Source organism: Sceloporus occidentalis, unplaced genomic scaffold (genome assembly GCF_023333645.1).
Source record: "Sceloporus occidentalis isolate IW3139 unplaced genomic scaffold, rSceOcc1.0.p SCAF_131, whole genome shotgun sequence".
Taxonomy (NCBI): Eukaryota; Metazoa; Chordata; class Lepidosauria; order Squamata; family Phrynosomatidae; genus Sceloporus; species Sceloporus occidentalis.
The window spans coordinates 1-12138 of record NW_028317111.1 but is presented as its reverse complement, the minus strand read 5'-3'; the positions used below and the strand labels follow the sequence as shown (position 1 = coordinate 12138).

The 12138-nt window shown below is 40.0% G+C and overlaps 2 protein-coding genes across 2 annotated transcripts in view; one reads left to right on the top strand and one right to left on the bottom strand.

Annotated features, from left to right (window-relative positions):
• Positions 1-8378, bottom strand: part of LOC149281469 (protein eva-1 homolog C-like) — a gene marked incomplete at its 5' end in the record, with an annotated part of 75331 nt that extends 66953 nt beyond the window's left edge. The window contains one exon of the mRNA XM_089499200.1: positions 8164-8378. Within this exon, the coding sequence (XP_089355326.1) occupies positions 8164-8378 (215 nt within the window). The remainder of the gene's footprint in view (positions 1-8163) is intronic.
• On the top strand, positions 192-1965 carry LOC149281470 (serine/threonine-protein kinase SBK1-like). Its single transcript, XM_089499184.1, has 3 exons — positions 192-297; positions 438-640; positions 1192-1965. The coding sequence occupies exons 1-3, from the start codon at positions 192-194 to the stop codon at positions 1963-1965; spliced, it is 1083 nt and encodes a 360-aa protein (XP_089355310.1).
• Positions 8379-12138: the final 3760 nt, after the last annotated feature.

Below are 12138 nucleotides of genomic sequence, written 5' to 3'. Positions count from 1 at the left end.
AATGCATCTCTGTTTGAATCCTTGGGTCAAAAATGGCATACACCATATCTGTCCACAGACGTAAAGCCTTGCATGTCAAGTATTTCATTCCTGTCTATGACCGACCTATGCATTTAACAAATATCAACAACTTGCATCTGCAGGTCCGAGGCTAATGTTCTACTAGAGGACACCTGATCTCCTTGACCCTAATGGAATCACAGGACATCAAGATCATTGAAAGCCAATATGAGATCATAAGGATGCTTGGTCGTGGAACATTTGGAAAAGTTCTTCTAGCTCATGACCACGAGTCAGGTAAAGACCTAGAATCATTAGTAATGCCCACTCGATTAAATACACTGGTGCCCAGTGCTCAAAGAGATAAATGTTTGTTGAACGTGGGGATGTTTTTTTGATTTACATTGTTACATTGTTTTTTACTCCCTTGTCATCAGGTCAATCTGTTGCACTTAAACTGGTGAGGAAGGACAAAACACAAAAGGAGACCTTCCTCAAGGAACTATATGTCTCTGTATATCTCTCCAACCATGAAGGCATCATCTTCACTTATCCAACCTTCCTGGATACCCCAGACCACTACGTCATCATACAAGAGCTGGCCGTGGCCGGAACACTACATTCCATCATTGAGTTTGGGGTAAGCAAAAACCAATGGTTTTAGTCATCACAATGTAGCAATAATAGCCAATATATTGTGCATCTCATTTTTTTTCGCAAAGCTCTTTCATAAAATTGTCACATCCAGCTGTTTTAATGTTACACACTTGACACTCGATCTTCTGCGCCATTTACTATGTAATCAGTAGATTTGTAGGTGTCAGACATCACCTACTAACCCCCCTGGTTGTCCCCATTCTTTATTCCACTGGGCCAACTCTATCCCATGAATGTGGATAGGAACATCTCCCTCAGAGATAGACCATGAAGAGCTCTGGGGTGACCAGCCCTGGGAAGCCTCCACGTATGGCAACATAGAGACATAGAATCTGACAACTGTAAAGACTCCATCCTTAATCAGTCCTTGGTCTTGACTTTGGTTCAAGCCATATGCCTATCCCACGCATGTTTAAATTTCCTTACTGTATTAACCTCCATAGTTAAAAAAGAATTCTCTCATGGTTTATGTATTATGTTGACAACCTGGCATATGTATTTATTTTTAACTTTATATCTTTGTGTCCCTTGTAGGTTGGGATACCTGAGGAAACTGTAAAGCGCTGTGCCGTGCAGCTGCTCAGTGCTCTTCACTATATCCACAGCATGGGTTTCGTTCATCGGGATGTAAAGCCAGATAATGTTCTGTTAATGGATAAAGACTGCACTCACGTTAAACTTGGTGATTTTGGTTTCACCCAGTGTATTGGCAGCTTAGTCCCAGCCATGTCACACAATATTCCGTACATGGCACCGGAGCTCTGTTCCCTTCAACAAGACGAGTGCTTGATCGTGAGCCCCAGTGTGGACATCTTTGCTCTTGGAGTTCTTCTGTACATGGTACTTACCGGGTATTTTCCATGGGAAGAAGCTACAGAGAATGACCATTATTTCAATATGTTTGTGAACTGGCAAACCAGTGACTGCGTTTTTCCTCTTATAAATTGGGAGAGTTTCACCATGGAAGCAATGGCTATGTTCTCTAACTTGCTTTCTCCGGACCCATCCATAAGGCCCTCCACTGACCAAATATTGAAATATCTCCATTTCCCTTGGTGTGTCAAAAACATCTTCGGCAACAGCGAGGTAAAACATGAAGAAATAAAGGTGGTAACCATTCAGGAAAGCCAGGACTATGATATCATTATTATACCGTCACAGGATGATGTGATCGTAGTAGAAAGCATGGACATGAAAGACCACGTGTTTGTGGGCAACACGGCTGATGACCAGTTTTTGGTGCTAATGACTGAGAGCACCGGTTGGACTTTTGGCACTGAAGCTGAAACTTATGAATACTGCGACTAATCCAACCAAAGATGTAAAATAGCACTTACTGTAAAATGCATCAGGTTCTTCTCTCTTAATATGTTTCCATGCCTCCATACGAGATTGGATTTCTTATGGACACGATGGACTAGATGTTAATGTATTTGTGACTGATGACAGTCTCTGAGGCCTTTCTTAACTTACTAGATGTGCAATTGGGGTGGGGAGCCTTTCTGTATGAATGGGCTGTATTTGTAAAACTGAGCAACTATGAGCATATTTTTGCCCGTTCTATTTGTGATGTAACCATAGCGATTGGCAGATGTTGGGTATGCATTCCAAGGGATTGGCGTCCACATAAATCATTTCTGTACATTCTTAAGGTTGTATGAATTCTATTAAAGGCACCAAAACTGGATAAAGCCTTATTTTAATTATTAGTTTTGGAATAGTTGCATCATATAAATATTCCATTGACATTAACATTGCAGTTTATGGTGGACAACAATAGAGCCCCCCCCCCCCGACCCCTCATTTCAAATAAAGACAGCCCTAGACCCTCTGTGCCAAGACTAGTTTATGCAGCACTATTTTCATTATAATGACGTGTCGGTACTAGGTGGACACCCGTGGTAAGGTTCATTAGCATTTTAATTCATGTTCATTGTGTGGTGCGAGGTGGAACCTAAGTGTTGCCAATACTGTCCCGCAAAAACATTTGGTAGCCTGCGAGTCATTCATCGTGGGGTATTTGTACTTAAACACATACAACCTGTTCTTTATGGCCTTTAAACCCTGGGTTTGTTGACAAATCTGCTCACTATTGATTAAATTATAAAACAATAAATTAACACTGCTTTTTAAACCAAAGCTACTTTTTGTTGTCTTTGTCTTAAGTAGATTATACTGTTTGAATCTTAGCTTTGTTATGTTACCAAGCCTTTCAGTGTTATATATATATATATATTGTATATTACAATGGATATATATATATATATATATATATATATTTGCTCTTATACTGCTGTTCCACTAGCACACATGCAATTAGCGCTACAATGCATGAGATACGGCAGGTATGTTTTCTGCTTCCAGTGGCGATGGATAAGGAAAATAAGATATGTCATTTATCTATCACCAGAAGTAAAAGAATTCAAGAAAGCCCTGAATTGATAAGCCCAAGGACAGAATGACTGTGGATCCGGACGGGCCATTCAGACAATGGTTATATCACCCATGTAAACAGGGGTAACAATCCGTAGATAAGGAGAGAATGGGGAGAACAGTGGAGGTTGTAACAACCACACAGCAATACTGTGATAACTTTATAATACTTATCGGCAATATAAATCTGTCAATAATGACCACTCTCGGGGGCCGGGACACTTCCCGTTAACATAAAATATAATCGTCTAAGGGTTTGGAAACAAAATGTAGTTAGTATGGGGAGCAGCTTCGTATCAGGGATCTACCAACGAAGGATAAAATACATGAGCTTTGTTGAGCATAGAATGTGTTTGTGTTAAGATGATTCCTTCCATTTAATAATATGGGAGGCCTAGGTGGGCTACTGTCTGTATATCAGAAAACTTGTGTGTCGTGAGGTTGTATGGCCGGGTTGTCGGTCTACATGTAGAACATTTGGGTGATATCCAGAATTGTCAGTGTATGCTGCGGCTAGTAGCGCATAACTAGTCTTTGCCACGGAGCTGGCGTATGTTATGGATGGCGTCATAACGAATCCTTAACAATACGAGTGTGAATATCTGGCCTGTATCACACATGGTTCGGTGAAGTAATGGCAATATATTGTATTATATTATAGGTCAAGAAATATCTGTAGGATAAGTGTAGGAATTTTAGATTTAGAAAGAGAAAACCAGAGTCCGAGGTCCTAATTAGTGAATTCACTTTTCAGGGAAAAATTATTTTTACTGGCTTTGGAAATATGGCATGCGATCTTTCAGCACCGCAGATTTTCCTTTATTGCCCCTGTGCTGGGAATTTATAGTTAGAATAAATCCCCTAATAAATCTCAGCCAGTTTGTGGGCGACACTACAAGCTACAGATTATCAAGCAGATAATGGCCGATACATACAATTACAGCATTCTATAGAGATACTTTTGTATGCCAGTGGGTGTGTGTGTGTGTGTGTGTGTGCATTGTAACGTATAATCAGTGGTGGATTGAACGTTAAAGTCGAGTGTTGGTTAAAGTGTTGGTGTTGGTTCTAAGACATTGTAGTAAATTACAACAACCATTTGTCTCATTGTAATGAAAAAATCCACTCAGGTCCCGCTGTGAAGCTGTAGCTAATTGTCATTGTCTATCATACCGAACAGAATGTGCTAATTTTATTAGGAGTACACATTTCTTTTAACATAAAGACAAACAACCGTTTTCGCCACCATAAAATTCCGTTATTTTACCTTCATGTTTGTTTATATTGATTTCTATTTTAATTCTGCTAAAGAGAATCGCATTCATTATTTTTTGTCCCATAGGTACTTATTGCTTAGTGCCTTTTATATATATATATATATATATATATATATATATATAATTTTTTTAAAGTATAGTTTGCTAAAATTCATTATATGTTTGTTAGTGGGTTTCCACATTGCCATGCGGGATGTATAGACTCATGGAAGGGAACCACTTATACATCCTACATACTACAGGGCAGCATGCAGCACTATTTGGGTTGGTCAGCGATATGTAGTAATGGTATGTGTCCTGAAAAACATGGCTGATGTAGTCACCCTACTCCAAAGGCCTCCTCGTGGCAGTAGGACCTTGCCAGAAAATGAGAAGGAAGATCAGTTGGGAAAAGGAGGCTTTCCACCATTTGTACGCGGTGGCTCTACTGAGAGAAACGTTCCTACGGCCCAATGATGGATTGCGCCATGCATAAAGAGCCGACTGGTGGTAAGTTTATCCCATGCAAGAGAGCCCAACACATCTCCTACATGAAAAATCACTGGTGGGTGGGGGGTAGGGGCAAGTGGCAAATGCATATGGAGGGGTTCTTTAAATCTTTACACCCCATGCATTCGAAGGGAGGCACCATGTAAATATAAAGGGACCTCTCAGTTGCCCTATGCATTAACATGCGTACGATGGCCGGAGTGTCCCTTTGCTTTTTTATAATGCAGATCTGGCCCTTTCTACTGTAGCTCTCTGGCAGAACAAGTCGGACAGCTGTGGTTTCTAACACGCCGTACCTCCAAACACGTGCTGAGAAGGTTTTATTTGATCGCATGCAGGTCTCGGTTTTCTATTCTTTGCAAGGCCTCCAGTTGGAACCCGAGACGTCAGCGTAGGGTTCCTTCTGAAAATAAACAACTTTCAAGTCCAACGACCTACCTGCTTGTGATTTGCAGACCGTCAGCGCTCTGGTTTTAGCTTTTGTTAATCTGTTTATCGACGTACACAAAGTGTTATAAAATCTTGTTAAAGGTCGGAGAGAACCGGAAGCTTTGAGCGCGTCTCTGCGCTTCCGCCGGTATAAAGGATAAGTGGAATAGCCTCCCAGCAGAGGTGGTAGAGGTTAATACAGTGAGGGGATTTAAGCATGCATGGTAAAGGCATATGGCTGCTCAATCCTGAAGACGAGACCAACGACTGATTAAGATCTGAGTCTTTACAGCAGGAAAAACAAGTGTACTAGATGGACCTGAATACCCAAACCTTTCCCAGAATTTTTTTTTTTATTAATTATGTCAACTTTTGCCTCCTTCTTATTTATTTTTTTTCTGCCGGAAACACCTAACTGCCGTGTGACTGGCAGCTTTGTTGCCATAGAAACTGAAAAAAGCTTCTTCCATTTTTCTGTTATTTTCTGTTATTTTTTCATGATATAACTTTTAGAGGAAATAATAAAATGACAGATCTGCTAAACGTGCCAAAGAACCCATTACATTTTTTTTTTGTAGAAGAAGGACAGCACCGTTACAGCTTTTTAAAAATATTGTGAAAAAATATATAGTTTTTACATGATAGAATGTTTTGGGAATTTGTAAACGTTCCATGTGTGTGTTCAAACTCTGTTATCTCAGCCCAATCCTCTAGATCAGGGGTGGGCAATTAATTTTCCCATGGGGCCACATGAGAAATTGGAATGGTTTTAGAGGGCCAGACCTCTACAAACTACAAACTCCGAAGCCTTGTCCATTTTGTTAACTTATGTGCTGTTTAATAAAGTTATTCAAGCCTACGTCATTGGTAGAGGTGCTTGAATAAGTAAGGCCTGAATAACTATTAGCACAGCACAGAAGTGAACAAAATGAACAAGGCTTCGGAGTGCATACCGTATTTTTCGCTCTATAAGACGCACCTGCTGATAAGACGCACCTAGATTTTAGAGGAGAAAAAAAAGGAAAAAATATTTTGAGCTAAAAAATGGGCTAAAATATTTATTACAATAACTGAATAAGCTATGAACACAGTAAGACACACGCAGTAAGACACACACAGACACAGTAAGACACACACAGACACAGTGAGACACACACAGACACAGTAAGACACACACAGACACAGTAAGACACACACAGACACAGTGAGACACACACAGACACAGTAAGACACACACAGACACAGTGAGACACACACAGACACAGTAAGACACACACAGACACAGTGAGACACACACAGACACAGTAAGACACACACAGACACAGTGAGACACACACAGACACAGTGAGACACACACAGACACAGTAAGACACACACAGACACAGTGAGACACACACAGACACAGTAAGACACACACAGACACAGTAAGACACACACAGACACAGTGAGACACACACAGACACAGTAGGACACACACAGACACAGTAAGACACACACAGACACAGTGAGACACACACAGACACAGTAAGACACACACAGACACAGTAAGACACACACAGACACAGTGAGACACACACAGACACGGTAAGACACACACAGACACAGTAAGACACACACAGACACAGTAAGACACACACAGACACAGTAAGATACACACACACAGTAAGACACACACACACAAACACAGTAAGACACACACACACAGTAAGACCTCCCTCCCTAACCCCCCTTCTCAGTATCTCCCCTCTAACTCCCTAACCCCCCCTTCTCAGTATCTCCCCTCTAACTCCCTAACCCCCCCTTCTCAGGATCTCCCCCCCCGCCCCGGTCACTTACCTTAAACTCCTGTGTTGGAAGCGTGAGGCGTTTGTCTCGGGTGCCGGCGCTTCACTGCTGATCGCCGGCGTCTGACGTCATATGCCGGCGCCCAGCGTAAAGCGCCGGCACCCGAGACAAACGCTTCCAACACAGGAGTTTAAGGTAAGTGACCGGGGCGGGGGGGGACACCGGACTCATTGGTGAGTCACCAGGACACTCTTTGCGGGCCGGTCCGAGCTATTCAGCGGGCCGGATGTGGCCCGCGGGCCGTGCTTTGCCCAGGTCTGCTCTAGATAAACACACTACATTCTTATCGTGCCATCTTATGTCTCTGTCTTAAGGAAAGGCTATGGATGAAAGGACCTCAACAGGTAAACAGGACTTTCTCAGCACCATTATAAAGAATCCACCCAGTATGGTGAACCCAATGGCTCCACGCATGGCAGCTGGTTATTGGGGCAGCAGCTTAATCTCTAGTTGGAGAAGAGCTGTATTTGACTCTTCCCATTACCAGTTCGGTTCTGTATCTCACCAAGTTCCATCGATGGGATCTGGGAGAGAGGCAACAGGGCAATTCCCCCAAGAAAAGTTTGGTGCCACCAAAAGAGCCTCACCAGGTTTAACTTGCTGTCAGGTCAAATAGTCAATGTTAGAATTACTTAAATCAGACGCAGCGTTGCGCTAGTTTACGTGGTTGTGTTAAATTACATTAGGCCATAGTTTGTCCATTGTTCCAACTTTTCCCCATCCCAATCGTAGCTCTCCTCGAAGGTAGCCCCAACTTCTCAGACCCAGCTCTGCACCCTCTAGGCTCCCATATGGGAGAGACTTCCAAGCCAGCATCTCGGAAAGTTCCCAAGCTTAGAAGTATGGTTTTTAGTGCATGCACAGCGATCATTCTCATGCGGACACACACACACAGATCATAACAACTGAAGCAGGTCAGCATGACCTCAATAGACTCTTTGTAGGCTCATAAGTAAATCACAGCTACTAACGTAAACACAGTTCAGCCTTTTCCCCCCATATGCTTTAGTAAAAGTTATATGCCGAGCTGTACCTGAAGTGATGTGGCAGTTGAACAGGACACATCTTCTCTGAGAAACGCGGCGAATGATTGGAAATTCCGCGTTGGGCACATCTGATGACTGGGTACATTCCGGCCATAAAACGACGACTGAATACTGATAGTGGTTCTGTGCGGACATTTCAGCGACGCATACTCTCCATCACAAGCTCGTACTGTATAATTCCTCAAAATTCTGGAAATATAACCTACAATTAACAAAAAAAATAAATCATATTTCATATTTTTTTTCCCCCTTAAATGTAGGCATATTGGTTCAAAAGTAATCAGCATGCTAAAAGGAAACTTTATTTGGTAACAAGAACCCGCTCACTAGTATAACAGCTGCTGCTAATGTAGGTTACCCCTCTTTATCTAATGCACGCACATCTGGCTTTTATCAACGGAAAAAGGTAAATGCAATGACTTCCGGTTTTTTTTTTGTTTTTTTTTTAGAATTCTCTTCTCTTAAAACTCAATAAAAAAGAGTTTCAAAAAAAAAAAAGAATCCTTATATGTTACCATATGTTAAATCTCACACATTTAAAGTCTTCATTGCAATGATAAGGTGGTTACAAGCAATGTAATGTAATAAGCTTGAAGATCTATCAGAGGAGAATTAAACCAAAAAAGACCACATCAATTATAATTATTATTTATTATTTTGTATAGCGCCATCAAATTCCGTAGCGCTGTACAATAATGTGTAAATGAAAACACAAAGCATTGGGATATATATCATTTGTACACGGACAGAGAATTAGTTGAAAGACAGAATACGGAGGGTTACTGTGGGTTGAGTGGCATCCTTCTTCCCGTGCCTTTTCATTTATTTATTAATTATATAGAATAGGGCACTGAAAATAATATCTTGTGGGTGACACAGAACTGTGTAACCTAATTAAATGAGAAATTGATGTAATCTCAGTGAAGATGGATTTACAATGGGAGCCGGGACAGTAAAATAAAAGATGCATTTTAACATAGCGAAAAGTAAAATGACGCATTTGGCAAAGGAAAACAATTATGTTATATATAAATAGAACTGTTCATCCTTTAAAGTTAGAAAAAAACAGAATTCTTCTTAGGCAACCTCGAGCATAGGTAATGCTGACCCATGGAAAGAAATCTGATTGCCCTCTGAGTCCTCTTGCGACAAAATTAATTTAAAGTTTCCTTTTTTAATGCATTAGAAACAGAGAGACAGAGAATTTCATGGGAGACAAGAACCATTCGGCTCATCTAAGCTTCTTGTTCTTCCTGACGTAAAGACTCAGTTGTTGGTCTAGATTCGGAGCCGTATGCCTGTACATTTCCTCGCTACTAGGAGGCTGTTAAACTTGTTGACCTCTCTCGGTAAAGTAAATTCATCTGGATCAACAGATATGGGTGATAGGTGTGGTTGAGAGCCGCTTTCCCGCATAGGAGCATCTCAAGTTTTAGGTCTCTTGTGCCATTACAGAGGAAAAAAATCTACGTATCAGTCTGATCCTTCCCCGAAGACAGTCCAGAGCTGAACTGTAAGGCAAATTTCCCCATCGCCAGACAACCAACAACCCCAGACATACGTTTCAGCCTTCACTGGCCTCGTCTGAGGGGTATGGTTGGTATCCCTATAGGCACAAGAGAGCCAAGGAGGTGAACATGATGAATGTCTTTTTTCAACCTATATAGCTATGTAATAAGCTAAAAACTAACCTAATATCCCAATGTAATATTATTATACAAAGCATAAATTACATACTTACTGTATAAAACTCTGTGTTTTATTGATTGAGAACTCAAGCTTACACATAAATTTCTTAGCATCCTTAGGTTTGAAAAAAGTCTACATTATTCTTTTTAAGTAACTATAATTATAACATTAAATAATTACAATAAGGTAATGAGGACTCTGTTTGAATTTGAAGTGTAGTGGTCTTTGTTTAATGTGTAATTTTCTCTGACAGTTAGTTTGTTTTTATAATCTCGGTTTTTATAAATAAATAAAAACATATGGATATAATCTAAAATAATTGCCAAAAAAATACCTCTGGGGCAGATTACATTCTACCAAAAGAAAGTGGTCTCTGCATCTGCTGACCAGGTTTAAAATACTTGTCTTCTGTATAAGACCACTGTGGAAAACATACTTTGAGGGTTTTTTTATTAAAGGATGGCTATCCAGGTGATCGATGAGCAAAGTATGAAAAAATCCCCCCAAAATCAATAAATAATAATATTTATAGAAAGATAAAATTCAATGGCTTATAGGAACCATTCAGGCTCATCTAGTCTGCCAATGTTTCTCTTCAATGATATAGCCATGAGTTTAGTAAATAACGACTGTTACTAGCTGTTTTCTCAGGGGGACCGACAAGATGATTACCTAAATGAGCAAAGGGTACCTTAAGAGGATCAAATAAGTGATCACTGAGATGTGTGTTGATGATGCAGCCCATCAGTAGTCAGTTGGACAACTACACAAAAATAGATACACTTTGTCAGGGACGAACTAGGGATAACAAGGCGTAACAAGGCACTTTAAGGCCAGTGCCATCATACTCCGCAGTACCTTCCTAACTTTACCATGATGTCATATTACCATGATATATATATATATATATATATATATATATATATATATAGCTCCATCATATTCCGCTGTGCCTTCCTAACTTTACCATGATGTCATATTACCATGATATATATATATATATATATAGCTCCATAATATTCCTCAGTGCCTTCCTACCTTTACCATGATGTCATATTACCATGATATATATGTATATATATATATATATAGCTCCATAATATTCCCCAGTGCCTTCCTACCTTTACAATGATGTCATATTACCATGATATATATATATATATATATATATATAGCTCCATAATATTCCTCAGTGCTTTCCTACCTTTACCATGATGTCATATTACCATGATATATATATATATATATAGCTCCATCATATTCCGCTGTGCCTTCCTAACTTTACCATGATGTCAGATCATAAACATGACATTCCAAGAAAAGCGTCACATAACAATTTAAACTTAATTTGGACACAAATCTGTGACAACGTCCCTGTTCAAATGAGCTTACAATCTGGGAAATATTATTAGTTGCTATGTTGCTGATAATTGTGATTGGTTCGGGCAGCCATTGTAAAGTTGGGGGGGGGGGGATTTAAAGAGAACTTCAGGACATGGAAATTGATTGGTTAATGCTGTCTCTGCCACAGACTGCGGCCAATCTCGGCTATCATTATAAAAAACCAATTGGCAACGAGAAATATAAATTTAGGTAGTTTTAAATTACTAATTTTAGTTATGCTTAACACTCTCAAAGTGACCGTACCCCTTTTATACAATATACAGTGATATTGGATCAGAGAACACAGACTCCTCAAAATCAAAAAAGAGAAAACCCTTAGAATGTCTGTATATATGAACATAAAAGCAGAATACTCTTAAAGGGATCCTAACATGAATAATAGATGTTCTTTATTAATCATTTATTAAAGAATATTAATATAGGTATTGTCTTTCTTTTTACTACATGAGCGACCCCTGCCTCTTCTTTCTTAAAAACCATTTCCATAGAAGTTATTAGCGGATACATACCCCCCCCCTCCCCCATCTTTATATTTTTAAAGACTGCAAAATGAAATTATAAGAAACAGAAGTTTTTTTCAATGAACTGGAAAACGCGACATGCTTTTATTTCTTTTATAAAAGACACGATTGTACTATGGTATTTCACGGGAGCTTCCTGCAGATAAGACTTGGCAAAACCGACCCCCCCCCCCGTCATTCATTCATATATTCAGAAGATTAAGAAAAGCTCAGTTACTTATGTTAACTTGATACTGTATTCTAAGAATGATAACTAATTACTTTTTCATTTCTTTCCCTGTTAGACCAGCAGCAGATCACATCCGAGAAGGACTCCGTGAATGGATCTGCTCCAGCGCCCCCCTGCTG

What these genes read in the sequence shown, in the direction of transcription:
- LOC149281470 (XM_089499184.1), top strand. Translation starts at nt 192, where the DNA reads ATGGAATCACAGGACATCAAGATCATTGAAAGCCAATATGAGATCATA. An exon ending in AGCTCATGACCACGAGTCAG is followed by an intron (nt 298 to 437) that starts GTAAAGACCTAG and finishes CCTTGTCATCAG; the next exon opens with GTCAATCTGTTGCACTTAAA. An exon ending in ATTCCATCATTGAGTTTGGG is followed by an intron (nt 641 to 1,191) that starts GTAAGCAAAAAC and finishes TGTCCCTTGTAG; the next exon opens with GTTGGGATACCTGAGGAAAC.